The 19,628-nt window shown below is 45.6% G+C and overlaps 1 protein-coding gene across 32 annotated transcripts in view; it reads left to right on the top strand.

Annotated features, from left to right (window-relative positions):
• The window catches only part of EPB41 (erythrocyte membrane protein band 4.1), a 95,348-nt gene that overhangs the window by 67,605 nt on the left and 8,115 nt on the right, over window positions 1-19,628 (top strand). For 7 of the 32 annotated variants that reach the window (XM_064731364.1, XM_064731363.1, XM_064731360.1 and 4 more), the window contains 6 exons: window positions 19-75; window positions 188-232; window positions 964-1,026; window positions 4,017-4,196; window positions 17,387-17,866; window positions 19,064-19,192. In XM_064731364.1, the coding sequence (XP_064587434.1) occupies window positions 19-75; window positions 188-232; window positions 964-1,026; window positions 4,017-4,196; window positions 17,387-17,866; window positions 19,064-19,192 (954 nt within the window). The other 25 variants (XM_064731368.1, XM_064731367.1, XM_064731381.1 and 22 more) reach the window with 20 other exon arrangements.

Raw genomic sequence — 19,628 nt, 5'->3', positions numbered from 1 at the left:
TTTATTTCCTAAATGTAGGTGAGGAAAACACATATTGAGGTCACAGTCCCCACCACGAATGGTGCCCAGCCCCAGGTTTGTGCTAATAATTCAGTTTAGGTTGCTCACTTTTTTTTTTCCCCAAGGTTCAACGTAGTTAAATGAACCAACAACTCTTTTTTTTTTTTTTTTTATCACTGCCCAACAGCAGCAGCCTGCAGAAAAAGAGGAAGAGCTGATAAGAATGAGGAAGGTTAGCCATTTTACCCTTTCACCAAATTTGACATATCATTCATGCATATGTAACTTGTTTAAAAAGACAGTGCTCCAGTTTCTTCATGGGCTTTGGGTTGGGGTGTTGGTTTTCTTTAAACTGTCAAATACTTGATTTGAAAATTAATTTTTGTCCCATAGATAATCTCATTGCTGAAATTATGCATGTTGAATGTTCAAAAGAAATACACGTGTTTTGATTTATGAAATTTCTTCTCAGTAACAAATTCAGTTAGAAACTAAATGTAGCCTGCATTGCAGGAAATGCAAAACAAAAATCAAGAGAAAGCCTCTTGGTATTGATTAAGTAATAGGGAAACATCCAAGGTGGGGCAGTGGTTGAGGGGCAGTTGCTGTGCACGTTGAAGTCCTCCCAGGCAGTGCAGCCCCGAGCTCAGGGTGAGCCTGCATCCCTCAGGAGCTGGTGAGGTGACTGAGCCAGGCTTCCACAGAAATCCAGGAATTGTGTCTGTGGCCAGAGCCAAGGCCCCTGGGAGCTGTCTCTTTAAAGGACTCATCACATCTCCCATTCTCCATGAGCCAGACCCCCATTCCCAGCGGGAATTCCCACCCCATGCTGCCACAGCGCTGCACTCCCAACGCTGATTAACTTTTTAATTTGCCGATTTATCAATCCCACAAGACCAACGTTTTAATTTTTTGTGCTTTTTTTGTTTTGTTTTGTTTCCCCCTTTTCTTTCATTTTCACAGAAGAGATCAAAGAGGCTAGATGGTGAAAACATTTATATCAGGCATAGCAATTTAATGTTGGAGGTTTGTATGAACTTGAAGCTTTTTTTGAGTTGCATTTGCTAAACCTTCTGCATCTGCGCTGAACTTCTTCCTCTTTTGCTGCTGCCCTTGTTTTTGCATGCTCTTGCATGAAAGAACTTTTGATTTGGTTGATTTTTTAATTATGCTTCTGCATGGTGACAGTAAACATGATGATGTGCAGGCCTTCTTCCTTCTTCCTCTTCTGACTTTCATTCTCTCATACCTCCCCAAAATATATGATTGGCAGTGCTCAGATCTGCTCTGGGACCCGCTGGCTGCTCAAGGAGTCGTGGATTGTAGTGCTGGGCTCATTGACCAGTTTTTCACTGCTTGAAACAAATTCTTTTCCTGGGGGAAAAGCCTGTGAAAATATAAAATTCAGGATAAGCTGCTGGTGAAGTTGGGGCAGATTGCCCAGAGCAGCTGTGGTTGCCCTTGGATCCCTGGAGGTGTCCCAAGGCCAGGTTGGATGGGGTGTGGAGCAAGCTGGGGTAGTGGAAGATGTCCCTGCCCAGGGCAGGGGGAGACTGGGATGGGCTTTAAGTTCCCTTCCATCCCAAAACATTAGAGGATTCTGTGAAATTGTCATCTCTATGATGTCCAGGCCACCACAATGTCCGTGTTGCTTCAGGCAGGAGGGATCTTTTTGGATGCTGCAGTGGTGTTTGCAGCTTTTCCATCCTCTTCCCAGCCATTTTGGCCTTGCAGCGCCTCATCACCCCTGGGCCCCATCCTGGCTCAGGGCCAGGTCCCTCTGGATCTGATAGACAGGCTCAGTGGTCACGGGTGGGTTATTCTTCCACATTGCTGCTCTTTCCTTTGGATTTGGGAGCCCTTTCCACTTGTTTTTATCTAAGCTCAGTCTCAGAACAGACCATGCCAATCATATATTTTATTTTCTTTAATACACTCTGTTATGGAAGATGTTTTGTGGCTTCTGATACTCTGGTCCTGTGTTACATGTTTCTACTCAAACCTGCAGCACCAGCAGCTCATAGGGTTTCCCTGGTGATATCTCTTGAAAGTGGAGGGTACTAACTGCCTTCTCATCAGAATGTTCAAAGTATTGCAGCTTCTGTGGGGGTTTCTTGGGGTTTGTTGTTTTTTGGGGTTGTTGGGGGGTTTTTTGTTTGTTTGTTTTTGATTTTTCTTTGTTTTTTTTTTTTTTTTACTGCTACAACATTGAGCTTTGAGTTACAAGTGAAGGGTCTGCACATGATAGGCAGAGTTCAGCTGCCACTGGAGCGCTCTGAAGACCACGCCTGTTGCTTTTTCACCCAATTCAAACAGCTCCAGTTTCCCAACCCCAAAGAGAGCTTTGTCATTGCTTCTAACCTCTTTTTTCCCATCAGTGCAATACTTGACTCCCAACCCTTTCCGTCTCCACTCCCCTTCCCACAATTCTGTTGCAGGTGCTCCAGCCCTCCCCTACAATCAGGCTGACCCAGCAGCTCACCCCCTTTATTCCCTTTATTTTTTTAATCCATGCACTTGGCAGATCAGATATTTTCCTGTCAGACCTCACCTTCCTGAAGCTGCCTGGTGATTTTACTGAAAGCCCTTTAAAGCTCCCCATGCACCAGCTTCCTGCAGAAAGGGCGAGACAGGAGGGAAAGGGTGACACTGAGCAAGCTGGTTCCTCAAGGTGCTTCCCAGAGCCGGCTCCACGTAGCTCCTCGTGGCTTTGGCTCCTCTGCCAGCCCTCCCAGGCCCTGCTCCTGCGCAGTGCTGGAAAGCCAAGGTGGTCCTTCTCTCTTCTCTGAGCCAGGAGCAGCTGTAGGCTTCTTGAACCAGGCAGGGATTTGCCCCGGAGTCCACAGCAGACTCATTTCTATTTTTTTTCCCTACCTAACAGGCACTTGCCTTATACTTTCATCCAGGGTAGAAGCCAAAATTTGTTATTTTCCCTCCAGAACTGTGCCAAAAAAAGTAAATACTGTTAAAGAGGCATTTGGGGTTTAGCCCTGTGGGGAGGGAGGGTGGTGTGTCCTCAGTGAGCTGCAGGAATGGAGATTTTTGGGAGGGCCCTCCTTTAGGGATGCATTTGTTGTCCCATCTTCTAAAATCGATGGGCTGCGTAACACCTAAAAGCACAAAAAGAGTGGAATTTCCAGGTGATGCTTTTACTGACCTTGATTTCCCCTTTTCTTGCTGCTTTTTGGCCCCGTCCTGAAAAGTTGTTTGCTCTCTGTGAAAGCTTTCTTTTCTATAGCCTCTGGTTTGCTTGCAAGGAAGAACTATTTTTAACAAGTTGACTTGCCTTGAAGTATGTGTGTTTATGCTGTAAACTGGCATCACACAGTAAAAATCTGACTTTCTGCAGATGAAAAATTTTAGCAGGAGTTTCTTGATTGATCCAGCATAAAACAAATTTTCAGGTTGATTTTTTTCCCCAAAAAATTATCTCATCTTTGTTTCTGAAGTCTAAAACTGCCTGTGATGGCTCCTGGAGGGATGAGATGAGAGGGAGTGGAAAAATGGTAATGGGATATTCTGGGAACAAAGATGATTTCTGCTAGGAAAAAAGTGAAACAGATAGGAAGCAAGTAAATAAAATTGAGAAAACATTTTCTTTATCATCAATTGTATTAATAACTGGAAATACTCAGGCTAGCAGAGGGTAAAGAAAGCAAACCCACAAAATTTAAAGAGGTTAAATTAAACAACCCAAAGAAACATAGTTTGGCAACTTTAAAAAATCCTGTTTGGGGAAAATCCATTATATTCCAGCTCAGCTGTCACCTGGTTTTGGTGTCACTTGAGGTGAACCACTGGCAAGTCCCGCTGCTGGACAAGACCCTGTTCTGGGGTTGCAGTTTATCCTAATTAAAAAAAGAGGAGGAGAGAGGATGCTCCCTTTGTGTGTTTGCAGCGTGAGCACAGTTTGGGAAGTTGTCAGTAGATCTGCTGAGTGCAGCTTTGCTAAGCACAGCTTAGGCAGTCCCAGATCTCTCCGTGTCCCTTCACTTATCCTGTCCTTTTGCTGATAGGATCTAGATAAGACCCAGGAGGAAATAAAGAAGCACCATGCCAACATCAGTGAGCTGAAGAAGAACTTCATGGAGTCCGTGCCCGAGCCTCGGCCGAGCGAGTGGGACAAACGTTTGTCCACCCACTCCCCGTTCCGCAGCCTCAACGTCAACGGGCAGATCCCCACGGGAGCGGACGGAGTGAGTACCTGGCACGGCTGCTCCAGGGGCAGCACTGCACTCTGGGGCTCAGCTCCCCTTGGCTTCTGCTTGTTTTCAGTTTTAATCGTTAGTTTTGGCTTGTAACATGTAGAATGTTCTCTGAGAGAATCGAAGCTTTAGTCGTAGTATTATAAAAATGTGATTTTTTTGGTAGAGGAGGATGTAAGAATTCCTTAGCTGGTATTGATGCTACTTTTCGTAGTGTTGCTGTCAATGTCAGATGCTAGAGAGCACTTGTCCCATGGCTGGTTTGGGGACTGGGTCATTCCTGGATCTCTCCAAAATGTGGAAAAAACCCTGACAAACCCAATATGCAAAGACCTATTATTACTTCAGACATAACATTGCAGATAACCCAGCGGAGAAGCACTGGGATGGGATGATTTTTCCAAAATCACTTTATTCTCCAGTTAATCTGGTATGTCATTGGGTTTAGACTTGCATTAGGAACTCCAGGTGCTGATCTGCTGTGGAGGGTTTCAGAAGACTCCTCGGGTGGCCACAGCAGGGCTGTTCAAACACGATGAGAATCTCCCTTCTTCCAGGAACTGTGTGTTAGTAACGACATAGACTCACAGTTTCTCTGCTAATTTCCTTTAAAAGGTAACTTTTCAAGGAAAAACCAGTCACCAGCTGGTTTCTTCTTGGCTAACAGACACCTCTGTGTCATACTGGTGGCAACTGGCTCGTATTTGGAGTCTGTGAGTAAAACTGTAGTTAGGTGCCTGTGGCAATCAGTCTTTTATGTGGTAAATGCAATTTTTTATTGCAACAGAAAAATTGCATCCTGACTGCAAATGGTGGTAATTGAAGACTCTCTTGGTTGAAAGCCCAGTTTTTCCCCTTCCTTCCCACAACCCTGCAGATGAACTAGTATTTCATGTTCAAACAAGGCAGATACTTATTAATCAGGAAATAATCTTTCAGTAGATGGAGGGTAATTGTAACATGTACAAGGAGTTTAACACGAAGTTTACTTCAGGCTCCTCAAAGCTCGGAGTAAAGCCAGGACAGCTAAAGGGCTTTTTGCCTACTAGCAAAATGAGGCCTCCAAAGTGAACTTACTCAGGGTTGGTTGCTACAGAATCTCAGAATGGTTTCGATTGGAAGGGAACTTAAAGCCCCTCCAGTCCCACCCCTGCTATGGGCAGGGGCACGTCCTGCTTGTCCCAGGTTCCTCCAAGCCCCATCCAGCCTGACCTGGGACACTTCAGGGATCCAGGGGCAGCTACTGCTTTTGTGGGCAGCCAGTCATAGGGATTGCCCTGTTCAGCACACGGATAGGCTTTACCCTCTGTGGCTGAGCCTCGGCGTAGACTCCTCAGGAGGGTGGGCAGCAGAGCTCTCCTCAGTGCCCACTGGGTAGGACAGAGCTGAGGCCCTCAAGCTCTACAACTGCAGTTCAAGAATGTTGTCCTTGGTTTTTATGAAGAATTTCTTGCAAGGTGACCCCACTGGGACCATGGAGGGCTGCTGGTTACCATAACTGGATGGTGTGGGCTTGTCCCACCTAGGGCGGCAGTGGGTCTGCAGCACTGCAGAATTGGTGTCAGCCCTAGATTTGCATTTCTGGAAGTTCCTTCTTAATCTGGTCCTCTTTGAAATGATCTCACTCTGAGGTTACTATGTCCTGATATGAACCTCCAGAAATGCATCTTCTCCAGGCACTGACTGGGGAGAAAGTTTTCCCTCACCTGCATGTGTTGAAGGATCATAAATCAGATGGTAATTAAGGATCGTAAATCATGATGCAAAGCCATTGCTCCTGTTCATGATGGTGCTTTCACCCTGCCTTAGTGGCTGAAGGGTTTTTTGCCAGGGGCCACTTCTCTGCTATTCCTGTATGTTTTGTTATGAGACAACTGAACCTTAACACGCTTTGTGTGTCCAGGTCAAGAAAGTCACTGTCCCATCTTCTGAGAGACAGGTTGGTGGGCTTGAGGTAAAGCTGCTGCTCTGATCTGTGCTTCTGAACCAGACTTGCTATTGCAATGGCACCGAGCAAAAACTCAACAGCAGCTGCTGGATAACATTTTTTTTTTTTGGCTACATGAAGTAGTTTCATAACTCACACCCAGAGGACTTTGGCACTGCTGCAGCTTTTGCAGCTTTCAATTTTTGCTTATTTTGGTGCATGGCTGGTTTGAAAAAGCTGCATGACCAATATAACCGTGTATTCGGGGACAAAAGCAATTCTGAAAATTTAACTGTTCCCTGTTCTTTTTATGTTGTCTTTCTTTCTGTTTTGTTTTTTTTATTTGTTTTGGTTTTTTGGGTTTGTTTTTGTTTTGTTTCGTTTTGTTGTTGTTGTTTTAATGATCATGTTACTCTTGCATCTTATATTTTATTTTGCTGCCCAGTCTCCCAGCTACTTTCTCCCGAATTCTCACCACTTAGGGGTGTGCAAAGAACCAGTCCCAAAATACCGCACTGACCAGCGGAGGTTGGCTCAGCTGAGGGAGCTTAGAGCCAAGTTTTTCCTGTCCTAAGCACACTTGGGTTTGACCAGGGCTGGCAAACTAAAGGGATGTAGACTTACTGAACAGCAACATTCCCACAGTCTTTCCTTTCTTCAGCAGAAGTGCTGAAGCCCTTGCATGGTCCTATTTGCTGATTTACTCATTCTGGGTTTTTATCATTCTTTAACCTCCAGAAACAAATATGCTAAAACACAGAGCAAAATTCCAGGAGTATGCTCTGCTCCTACTGCCACCCTGCCCGTTCCATGCGTGGGATTTTTAAGATTTACAGTTTTTCACTTGTTCAATAGAATTTTCAAACCAGCTGAAATTTTGATACTCTGGTCAGAACTTTGGAAAAGCATTTTGTATCTGCTTTTCAGTCTGGCTGTTCCATGGGATTTTCCAAACACTGGGTTTCAAGGGCACTGTAGATTAGGAAGTTGTCAGAGACCACATTTTGTACTGCACCATTCCTGTTTCAAATGCTTCAAATGTTTTTCTCACCATTCCAGTTTCAAAACACTCTGGAAGATTTTGGGCATCCACTTTTCTGGGAGGGCAGGCATCAAACACCCATGATCCTGGTGCAAATGTTGATGAGCTCTGCAGAGAGAACATGGTTCTATAGCTCCGGGGCTGGTGTGACACAAGCCACCAGCAGCTCTGCTCCCCAGGGCAGTTTATTTTATGTTGAGAAGAGTTGCCCTAATGCTTTGCACATCTCCAAGTGTCATTTTGGGCACTTTCCATCTGTCATTTTTGTTCATCTCTCTCTGTCTTTCTTGATCTTCTACCACGAAAGCAGACACGGGAACGGCCTCTGTTAGTACAGGATGAAGACAAACTAAAAGAGCAGGAGATACCTACTGAGACAGCCTTTCCCCGGCCAGCAAGTGAAGCAACTCTTCCAAAGGTTTCTATTGCAATCCCTGAAGAGCAGAAATCACTCAAAAAGTGTCAGCTGTACTCTAGCGTTTTTCCTTCTCCACGTATTCCCTTTATGATGTCCTTCCTCCTGGTTATAGCACTGACTGTTTGGTGGCTGCTCTTTCTCTGAGTGGCAACAGGGTCATATTGAAACCTCAAGACCAAAGCTCCTGAATTTCTGGGCTGTAGTCTCTGCTGCATCTTCTTTGTCCTGGTTTCTGATCTCCGTAGTTGGCTGTCCTGGGAGGGACACCCGTGACTGTCGTGTTAATCCTGCTGTGTGTCCTTGTGTGGCTGTGATGGGACCTAGCAGGAGTGCTCCTGGATTGCCAGGTCCATTCTGAAGTTTCCGGTGGTGCAAAAGCAAATTCTTTGAATTGTGTTCCCATCTGCTGTGGGAGAGCAGATGGGTGGAGGAAACCCTGAGAGGAGAGTCTGGTTTCCCAAGCCCCTGAAGACTTCCCATAGGAATTGCTGGAGAATTGCTTTTAAGCTTGTTGTTTTAAATGTAAGATATTCACAAGCTGAAGAACATTTGACACTGATCTAAAATATGCTTTACAGGAATCTGCTGAGTCACAGAATCCTGGAATGGTTTGGGGTTGGAAGGGCCCATAAAGGTCATCTTGTTCCCCCTCTGCTGTGGTCAGGGAACCTTCCTCTGGACCAGGTTGTTCCAAGTCCCATCCAACCTGGCCTTGAACAATTCCAGGCATGGGAATCCACAGCCTCTGTGGGCAACAAGAGGTTGACTCTCTAGGAAGAACATTATAATCTAATCCATAAACACTAAATTTCTAGGAAACTCAGATTGGCACTTAAATAAAAAGTACTGGTTCTCACTGCCGCTCTTGGTAATAAATTAGGGACAGGGTCTGCCTTTCATTTTCTAGTGGCGGAAGCCTGTGACAAAGTATCCCAGCTTTCCTCTCCACCGCTGTTCTCACATCCAAGAAAATACATAGTGTTACAGGAGAAAACTCATTGCAATGAGATATTTATTGTAAACATAGATTAATTTTTTTTTTTTTAATCTGAAGGACTTTGTGCACTTGGAATGTTTTATTTAATTTGTGTAGAACTAACTGATGCATGTTTGCTTAGGTCACAGAGATGGAGTTACCTGTTGTTTGAACATTCCCTCTGCTGGCAAGTTGGCTTGGCCACATCAGGACACACTTCTAATGTTAAAGCCCTCGATTGTTTTTGACTTCTTTAACCAAACTGTTGCATGCCGCTCGTTGTTTATTGCCTAAAATGTGTCTGGAGGATGCTCCCATTTATCCAAGTTATCCTGCCTGAACTGTGCAGGCTCCAGCCCAGCTAGACTGAGCAGAGCTGGTTTGTGAATTGGAGGGAAGGTGGGACTTCGTGTCTAAGGGGTTTCTTTTCTGTAAATAGTAACAATGGGGCGGAGCTGAGCCCCCCCATTTCTCCTTTCAGCACTAATCTGTGTTCTCCTGTGTCCCCTGGAGGACTGGACTGGACACAGTCACTTGGAGAACACCCCCAGTGTCACCAGTGGTGGCAGCTGCTCCAGCAGCATGGAACAGAAAGGAGCAGGCCTTTACTACATGGACTAAAATGTGTGAATATATATAAATACCTGTATTTATAACCCTTTCTAGATCTGTATCTGTGTGAACAGTATTATTTAGGAAGCTAGCAGATAAACTGGAAGGAATAAGGTAAACATGGCATGTGCTGTCTGCTCTGAGGGTCCGTGGGGTATCATGGGCCATTCGAGCCACCTCTTGCTCTTGAGGTACAGGTTGAGGTTCTAAATGCTGTCTCAGAAACTTAGGTTGCTAGTGAAATCCTTTGTTTTAATCCCACAGGAATCCTTCCAATTCCTCTTGTAACCTGCTCCGATTAGTTCACCAGTTTGTGCCTTTAGGACTTTGTTTTGTGAGGATGCTGATTTTTCATTGGAAAATATTCCTCCCTTTTTAAAACACTGCCTTTAATACACAGTCTTCCTCCTTTGGCACTAGGAAGTGTAGAAGTCTGAGGCTTGTTGTCCACGTGTAGTCTGGTGTGAAGGAGGGTGCTGGCAGGCTGTGTCCCTGAATCCTTGGAGCATCCCTAGGAATGCTCCAAGGAGAGCAGCACTTGCACTCCAGCAGATCTGATGTGGAGTTTAGGAAGATGGAGGCGGGCCCTGGAGAGGAGAGGTGAGGGAGGATGCTGGGATGCCATGTGCTGTGCAGAAAATGCAGGCTGGAAGAAGTCAAGGGTTACTTGTGGTTGGCATTCCCTTCCTGCATCTCCTTCCCAAAGTGGTAACTGTTGTGATGAAGAACAGGGATTGTTTGTTCTCCCCAGCCTGGTGTGATGAGGGAAGAAACAGGAGTTGTTTGGATCTCTCTGTCCATTTTCTGTCCATATTTCCTGGAGTTTGAACACAGGTGCTTCCTTCCCAAAGCCATTGCTCGGGATCGCTGCCTGGGATGCTGCAGTGAGCACTGCTGAGTTTCCTGCATTTCTGACCCAGTGACAAGAACTTGGAAGCCACACTGGTGCCTTTGGCAAAGCCATGGTTTCTATAGCTCTGTCACCCATTTTCAAAGGACCTGAATTCTAAAACTTTAATTGTCCAGAGCAACCTTAGGCCAGAGTGCTCAGGGTGTCTCATCCTAGTGGGGTAAGAGATAGGCTGTGTCACCTCTACTCAATTCTTTGACTCTTTAATTCAAGTGGTCTCTTTCTCTCTCTTTAGATCTTTAGATAAGGCTGGTTGTCATCAGCAAAAAACCTTGGAAACTTTACACTCTGAGAATGCTCAGGAACATTTTTGCAATTTATATACCAATTATCACTGCAGAGTAAAAGAAACTGAACAAATGCTTTCTGTATTTCTGGCGGTTTAGAGGCCAGTTATCCATATTCATCCAGGTAGATCTGATCCCTCCTGAGAGAGGAGGCCTGGAACTTAGCAGGAACAGAAACCTCATCTGTCCAGTGCCCCAGGGATGTGCCCACTGGGCTACAGACCCCTTCCCAGGCGCTCTTCTGCTTTTTTCCCTGTTTGCTTGTGATGCAAAGGGAGTGACAGTCCATGGCAATCCACGTAAGGTCTCATTCCTGCACATTCTGTATCCCGTTTGTGCACATTCCATATTTTTACACCTTGGTGCTCTGGTTTCCCCCTTTTCCCATGATGTCAGCACAGGATGCAGCACCGAGAGGAGGATTTTGTGAGTCCTGCTGTCATCCCTGTGCACAGGGAGAGCTGATTGGCTCTAGTGCTGTTTAACGGCTGAGATCTCAGGGGATCTATAAAAGAACCAATACATGAACTTCATTCCTATTTTCCTCAGGAACAAACTTGCTGGGAACATCAGCAACTCCTGCCTGCCTGCCCCGACACTGGCACCCGTTGACATGGGGATTCACACACTCTGTTCAGCCAGGCTGATGCAGTGCCAGGCTGTGGGTGATGGAGAGCTGAGTTATCCCTCCTGCAAGGAAGCTGTAAGTGTCTGCAGCATGTAACCTCATCCAGGTTGGCAGGAGAAATCCTGGTTTTTCAAGGTGACCTGCTGCAGAAAATGTCATTCTGGTGACTGGCACACTGGTGACACAAGCAGGATAAGTCTGCCAGAAGTTTTGTCCAGTGTTTTGTGGTGTGGTCACTCAGCTCTTTGATGCTCTTTGATGTGTGTGGGATCCCACTGGGAGCTGTGGAGGGTTCAGTGATTCCCATTGTGATATTGACGGTTGGCTTCATAGCCACTTCCTGAATCTCCTTACCCGGCTTCCACCTCTTTTGGACACCACCTAAAACACACAGAAGTTTCTTGTGCTTTCTTGCTTTAGGAGAAAGTGGAAACCAGTATTCTGAAGCAGCAGATGTGCCAGAGCCAATTGCTTGGAACTCAGATTCAGCTCTGAGGCTCTGCTGGGTGTGGGGCTCTGTGTGTGATGATACTCGAGGTCTTTGTTGCTCTAAAACAATATCCCTTTTCTTTTTTGACTGCTGAAAGGGAGCAGATAAAGAAGGATGTTGCCTGCACCTCCTCCCACCTTCTGCCTCGCTTGGGGAGTGATGGAAGGTGAGCTGAGGACTCTCCATGGGCAGCTCAGTCAGGGCAGTGTTCAGCCAAGACTGGCTCCCCTTTCTTGTGGCTTTTCCAGTAACTAGTGATGACTCTAAAGAGTAGGTATTCCATATCTCACTCCTATTCTGAAATAATCAGTAGAGGATGATTTCCTCAGCACAAAGGGAAGTAGTTTGTGTTGGGAGGAATGAGGCTTGGCTGTACCACCAGCTCCTGGGAAGGTTATCATAGAATCATGAAATACCCTGAGTTGGAAGGGAGCCACGAGGATCATCAAGCCCAGATCCCAATGGTTATGGGCAAAGTCTTTCACTTCACATCAGTGTTAGTAATTTATCACTCTGAGAATTGTTTCACTGGTTTATTGCATTTTCTTTTTTCCTTGCCATGAGTTGATGGTGCTTGTTCTGACCTATGGGATGAGGGAAGAAGCTTTCTGGATAAATTCAGCCCAAGAAAGCATTATGGATTCATGCAGAAGCTCATTGGTCTGTAGTTATTGGTGGGTGATGCTGGAGAACCTGACAGAGTTGGTTCCTCTTGTGTCTCTGTTTGCATCTGTTGTGGTTTGTGGGACTGGAGAGAAAGACAGGCCTTGGTTTGGGCCCTTTGGGATCTTTTAACAATGGTAGACAGTCTTGTTAGACTAGTCCTGTGGGGACTAGAAACACTTTCTTTTTTTACCTAAAATGCTCTTTTGGAACACTTTTTTGGTTTTGTATTTTTTCTCAGATTTTTCGTTGTAAATATGTACATTTATCCATTAATAAATGTTATTGCAAATCAGATTTTTCTTTCCACTGCTTATTAACCAAAAAAAGCTATATATGATCTGTGTTAATGACTTCTTGAACTAACCTTCAGTATTCCTTTCTCAAAGCAGGAGCCATCAGACAGAGTCATTGCTGATGGCATTCAGAGTGTAGGGTCTGTTAGACACTCTTGGGTGTGGGCTGGGGAGAGGGAGTACACAAGGCTGCAGCTCTAAGGTCTCAAACTGATTCAGAATAATTCAGTTGAGGATTAAATCCAGCTTGGTTTAAGACAGGCTTTGTTTGCAGGAATCCTCTACCAAATGCTTAATGTCACTCTAGCACCTTCTGCCTCTTCGCTTTGGAGACTGTGTGGTAGGAAAAACCAGTTGCAGGAAGTTGTTTTGAGAGCACAAGTGAGGCAGGTTCTGCACAGCTACAAGAACCTCTGTCCCACCTGGTGTGTTAATCTGGAGACAAAAATGCTCCTTTTGGGTTTTGTAAGTGAAGAAACCACATTCCTAATGAACCACTGTTCCTCAGCTCAGTGATACAACGCGAGCTTCTGGTGGATTTTTTCTGGTTGAAGCTCAGGTTGTGTTTTGAGGTTGTGTCAAGAGTCAATTTTAAGTCCCAAGTTTTTCAAGATTACAGGAGGGCAGATCTGGCTGCTCATAATGCAGCTCCTGAGATGAGTGTGGCATCAAAGCAGAGCTGTAACTTCATGTCTTGGTTTGAACAGACAGGTGTCTGTTAAGGAAGGCAGGAGTATCCCTTGAAATGAAAAATGTAAATCACCCCTCCCCCTGAATTATTCTAATTTTGAAATTAAGAGGCTCTCAGGCAAAGATTTGGGAGTAGGAATAACAGTTCTTTAACAGAGAAAAACTATATATTAAAAAAATAAAGATAAAAGTAAAAATGCAGTAATACAAAACAATTATGCCAGAGTGCGAGCAGGCCCTGGCACGCTGTGGCTCAGGCTGTGGCACAGCCCCATCCCATGGGGGCTCAGCCCTCCTGCAGTGCCAGCTGTGGCTCTGCTGCAGCAGGGATCCTGCACAAGGGGGGAGTTTTCCTCTGCAGCTCCAGGGCTGCTGCAGATGGGCCTGGGCTCCCTCTGGCCATGCAGGGCAGCAGAAAGCTGCTCCTCTGGCAATGCAGGGGGCAAAGGCTGCTGTGCTGTGCCAGGCTCAGATTGGATCCAGGTAGGAATGCTTGGCTCCTGCCCTGGGCGCAGCATCTGCCCATGGGATGCTGGAATTGGATCAGCCCTGCAGGGACACTCAGTGGCCATGGAGAGCAGAGATCTCCTGGAGGGAGGATTGGCTGTGGGAGAGATCAAGAAAACTGCCCCAAGGGCAGCAGAGAACTGCCCCAGCTCTGACAGGTGGGCACAGAACACACAGCCCAGCCACACCTTGCAACCTAAGACGCCTCATTTATGGAATGAGGGAAGTGGAATGAGCAGCACAAAATTGATGGCGTTTATAAACACTGACTTTATCCCCTCTCTTCACTTGTTGCTGCTGCACTAAGGCAGCTCTTGCAATGCCACTGCTCTGTTCTCTGCAGACGGATTTTGGAATAAAGAGCCCTTCATGTGACAGTACCTGTCCCACAAAAGAGATGGGAAGGAGACCAGTGGGGGTGGGCAGAGGAATCATATTGCCTAACAACCTCATTTTGATAATTTAGGTGTTCATCTTGAGGTTGTTTCATGTTGCCCAGACTTTGATACAATAATTGGAGGTAATTGCTGTGTGTTGTGTAATATATTGGATTCTTGTTCATGACAGAGTTTAGTCTTTTGAAGGTTTGGGCGCACAGTGTGTTTTCTAGCATTACTTTAACTTTTGGTCAAAATCTCTTTTATCTGTCTGTCATCTGAGTAGGCTGGTCAGGATGTTGTGATCAGGTCAATGGCAATGAGAAAATCCACTGAAAACCACAAATCCATAGGTAATGTCCATCCTTTTCAATGCCAGGTTGTTTTGAACAGCTTCTGAATATTTTTAACTTTTACCTTAAGGCAAAGCAGTTTGGTAAGGCAGTGGCAGGTACTGTAAAATAAGGATCTCTTGTTTTCTGCTTCATAATACTTTTTACCCAAGTGCTTTGCCAGCTGTGAGATTGAGCATCAGTTGATCTGGGAGCGCTCTCTGGTGAGTGTGGTTTGCTGCAAAGCAACATCATCTCCTTGTGCATTCCTAGACAGTCACTCCCAGCCTGTGAGCTTCTGTGGATCCTTGTTTGGGGATAACCTAATAACAGCGTCAACAATTCCATTGCCATGCTGGAAAAGAACAGGACTGGGAAGTATTAACCAGCTGGGATTCCTAGCCTTTCATGTGGTGGTTGTAGGTAGTTACTGTGCTCCAGAAATTCATGGTTTTAGCAATTTTTATTTAATATTAACTGGCAGTTGACATAGTTTTAGCACTTCTTAAGTTTTCTGCAGGATAGTAGTCTGATTTGGGATGGGAATAATGGAATATTCAACATAAAGAGGCAGCAGCATGAAAAAAAAACATCCACTCTGACAACACAGGGCAGCTGAGTCACACAAATAGATACTGATCCAAAACAGCAGTCTTGAAGAAATGCAAGTAAACAAATTTATACAAAACCACTTTTTGAGAAAAAGAAATCCTTTTGGCCACTGGTGTCAAACATGAAATTGAGCCTGTTATTAATTTATCCCCAGTCTGAATTATTGTGCGTCACTTCATTGCAATGCTTCAGCCGTATCTTCAGAGGCACAAAGATTTGTATTTGAAGGGTGGTGCATAAGTTGCATTCATGTCTGGGTCAGTTTGTTTCTTCTGGGGCATTGCATCCTGTCCTGTATTTAATTTACTCTGTGTTTGACTGCTTTGTGCTTGATTTAGGCCTCAGTGGTTTGGGGCTATGTCCCTGGAAATGAGTAGTTGGCAGTCCAGGCACCTCTCAGGTTTCCTGGGTCTCAAGGTGAGCTTGGAGCTCTGCAAATCTGAGCCCTAAATAGGTATGCTTTGGCATTTGCAATTTTAAACAAATCTTGATAAGATCAGAATTTGTAACAGATGCTGAAATTCCTATGGGGCAGTTTTACATAGATAACTTTATTTAGAAATTAATACCTTTCCATTAGTTTATCTTCTTGATAATAATAAGTGGAATAGGAAGGCAAGGCAATAAGTGTTTCTGATCAGTTGATCTTATCAGGATTTCGTTCTGTCTTTCCAGCTTGCATGTTTGCTGCTGCACTTGGCTCTGAGTGGCGATGAGAATACACACAGCACAGGCTCCATTCCAGCTCTCCCTTCCTTTTTGCATCTGTCATACAAGATGCTTCCAAATGCAAATTATTTTATCTGTCTGTGAAAGGGAACTGGGAGGTTGTTTTGACTGTATACAGATTTTTGCCTTTTAAATACATCAGTGTTTGTGTAGCTGCTTAGTCTTCTTTGTTTTATCTGTGATTCTTCTGTTGGCTGGGTAGTGCTCCAGCTCTTACATAAGGAAATCTCACTCCTAAGGCGTGTTCCATTAAACCCCAGAAGATGAGCTGTGTCTTCTCAAGGTCCCATGAATAATTTGCAAGGTTTAGCATCTATAATTAAGGGAAGGTCAGCATATTGGCAGTATATAAATTCAAGTTTTAAACAAACAAGACACGGCTCTACACAGCTGACAGCCCATTCATGTTTTGTTTTGTGGAATATTGCAATGTAGAGTCTTGCATTAGGAAACGAGGGTGGGATCTGGGTATGATATCATAGAATATCCTGAATGGGAAGGGACCTGCAGGGATCAACCAGTCCAGCCCCTGGCTCTGCCCAGAGCCCCCAGCAAGCCCAGCCTGGGCATCCCTGGAGCTGTGGCAGCCTCGGGGCCGTGCCCATTCCCTGGGCAGTGCCAGCACCCTCTGGGGGAAGAGCCTTGCCCTGATCTCAGCCTGAGCTGCCCTGGCCCAGCCCCAGCCGTGCCCTGGCTGCTGTCCCTGTCCCAGAGCAGAGATGGGAGCTGCCCCTCAGGAGGAAGCTGCACACTGCCTTGAGGTCTCCAAGTTTCTCCATGTTTGGACAAACATGTGGAAGGGTTTGGTTCAGAAATAGCCTTTCCCTGTGAGCACAGTCTGACCTACCCATCTCAGTGCTGGTTGCTCTCCCTCATTTGTATTAAATGCATTTTGGTAAGCAATATCCCATCAACTTAAGACAAACACAAGAGGCTGGAAATTCTAATAAGTAGAAATCTTACAGCTAACCTGTCTACAACATAAAGAAGCAGAGAACTGAAAAATACCATGAGAAATGGGGGAAGAGTAATTTCTTGAAGTTATACTTTAAAAAAGCATCTGTTTGTTCCTTCATAAAGCAGCTCCTGCTCTTATCCTACCATTGAGCTATGCCCTGAGAGGAGGTCAGTCAAAGTGAAAGCCTCTGGGGTATAAAAAAATTAATCATACCAAATAACTCACAGGCTTCAGGCCTCACATTTTAAGCACAAATTGTAGTATTTTTGGTTGCCCACGGAATCTTGTTAGAAAGTGAGGCAACAGTTTGAAGGAGTTAAAAGCGGAATCAGGATGGTTTTAGTGAGTTTTGTTGCCCATGGAAGTTTTGGATGTGTACAAGTCCCCTCTTGATACACTGAGTGATACACTGAAATTATTCCAAACTGAGCAAAAAGTGCATAGTGGTGGTTCTTCCTCTAGGTGCACAGAGTTTTCATATTACTTCCTTAGAATTTAGGAGAGTGGGTTATTAATGTACCAGGAAGGCTGTGTCAGTGAATGCACTGGGTACAGCACAGAGCTTTTCCGGGGTCCGGCCCCACTGTTGCATGTGTTACTGGAGATATGATATATGATAAGAACCTGATGTTTTACCTTGATGCCTTCTGACCTCCTGCTCTCCTTAACTCCCTGCTCTCTTTCTCTCTCTCTCTCTGGCCCTTTTTGTGTATCCATTTCTTTTTAGAAAATGAGTGACTTTCTCTCCCAAGAGGATGTGGCTGCAGTGGCAGAGTGGAGCAGTGTTGACACTGGCTTTGCGTGGGAGGGCTCAAGGCAGTCGGTAGTTGTTAGTGAGACTCCAGTGCCACCCGCCTCACAGCCTTCTGCCAGCTGGCACTGTGGTGCTTCCTCCCTAAGCAGCGAGGAGGAGGAGGAGGAGGAGAAAGAGGAACAGGAGCAGGAGGAGGCGGTTCCCAGCCGATCCGCCCGCGAGGAGGACCTGACATGTGGAAAGGGGGTTTGTGTGGATGTGGAGAAGGACTCGGAGCTCTCTGAGCTGGAGCCCCAGCCCAACCCTGCCACACTTCCCCGTCAGCCCTGGGGAGGAGAGGAGGAGGAGGTGGCAGAGGATGGTGAAGACAGCTTTGGCTTTAGAAAGCCACATGGCGAATGTCCCAACCCAGATGCTCCTAACAGGCTGCTGGAGCTCATTCGCTGCTTCCAGGTAGTGAGCCCAGCTCCTGCCCCCACACCCCGGCTGCCTTTGGAGTGGGAACCCAAACACTGCAGCAAGCAGGTGCCACAGACCCACATAGGAGTTGGGTTTGCTTGGCTTGGACTCGTGCTTGGAGCTAATGAGCCAGTGATCTCCCACAGTCAGTGCAATAAGCCCCTCTCAGTTTATCTTTGAATTAAATACGAGCCACTGTCAATTTGTCTTTGCATTAAAAAAGACTCCCTCTCAATTTATCTTTACATGAAATACAGTTGCCACAGTGCAATGCCCTTTGTTCTTCTTGGATTGAAGCATCCTGTGGCATTTCCTCAAAAAGGCAATATTTAGGCTCAAAAATTGTGTAATTTTAGCTCCTTAAGGATTTTGCTGGCCCCAGCTGGACTGGCAGCTGACTCTCAGTACAGCAGAGCAAATTTGAGGTGCTGTCCAGTGTGTCCCTTTGTGCTCCCCACTGTGGGAGGGACTTTTGCCTGCTCCAGTGTTGATATTGCTTTTGATTCAACAGATGCCTGTTCCCCGCTAATGATCACAGTGGCATCTGGCAGGGTTGGGGATGGTGGCAGAAATCGAGCCCTCTGGGAAAGCACTGGCTCTGAACTCACTCTGCCTTCTTCTGGATAATCATCAGGTGTTGGAACAACTGATTTCTCTCCACCCTTATTTTTCTTCCTGTTTTATCTGACATTGATTTAATAAAAGTTAAAGATCTGATGAGGATTTTTCATAACGCAGTGTTACTCTTGAGGTCAGGATAAAGCTGCTCAACTGTGATAAAGTCCTTGTGTGCCCAGGGCTGGTGTAATCCTGACACTGGCATCACCAGATGAGGGTCATCTTCTAGCAACTGGCAATGAGCTTCTGGTAATTAAAAAGTTAAGAATCAGTGGAGACAGCATCTGTGGTGTTGTGACACACCATTAAACCCTTAATGCCTGGTTTGGGCTGAGCAGAGTCCACGGTGTGGGGAAGGGCTGGAGGATTTTGCTGCCTGTCTAATCCTCACGCCTGATCGCTGCCCTCGGAGCAGTGTGATGTTCCAGAGACTTAAACCCAAAGATTTCTAGGCTGACCTTGGTTCCCACAGTACTTTTATCAGATCAGTGTCAGAACACTTGCCAGCAGCCCAGTCAGGGTGTGGAGATGGGAACTGGCTGTTTACAAGATGTTTTTAACCCTGTCTCACAGCCCCCGCTAGTGAAGACACAGACTGTCACCATCTCTGACGTGTCCAGCGCCGTCAAAAGCGAAATTCCCACAAAGGAAGTCCCTATTGTCCACACAGAGACAAAGACCATCACCTACGAAGCTGCACAGGTAAGGTGTGTTCTGATGAGTTTCGTAGGGGCTTCATTAAACCCAAGTAAACGTTCTGTTTGTGAATCCTCAGGAAGAGACAGCAGCACCTGCCTGTCTCTGCATGTCTGGGTGCAGCACAGGCATTAACTGATGCTGTGGACACTATTTCCAGGTGCATCTGGTATTTCTAGAGGAGCAGTGGTTTTGCTATCTCTGAAGAATAATTATTTTTTCAAGATGTGTTTGCAAACAGAGTTTATCTTCAGCCACTGGTGGCTTCAGGATGTGGCTCTCTCTGTACAAAGTTAACCTGAGTTGGCCTTTTTTCTGCAATAAATGCCTTTTCTTGTTTTCCCAGATCTGAAGAGGGTGTTTATGCCTCTTCAGAACTTGGTTTTTAAATTATTTGGTCATCCTTAGGTTTCAAGACTGAAATGGTTGTTAAACACTAAAT

The sequence above is a fragment of the Zonotrichia leucophrys genome, chromosome 23 (genome assembly GCF_028769735.1).
Source record: "Zonotrichia leucophrys gambelii isolate GWCS_2022_RI chromosome 23, RI_Zleu_2.0, whole genome shotgun sequence".
In the NCBI taxonomy this organism is placed as follows: Eukaryota; Metazoa; Chordata; class Aves; order Passeriformes; family Passerellidae; genus Zonotrichia; species Zonotrichia leucophrys.
This window is presented reverse-complemented; position numbering and strand designations above follow the sequence as displayed.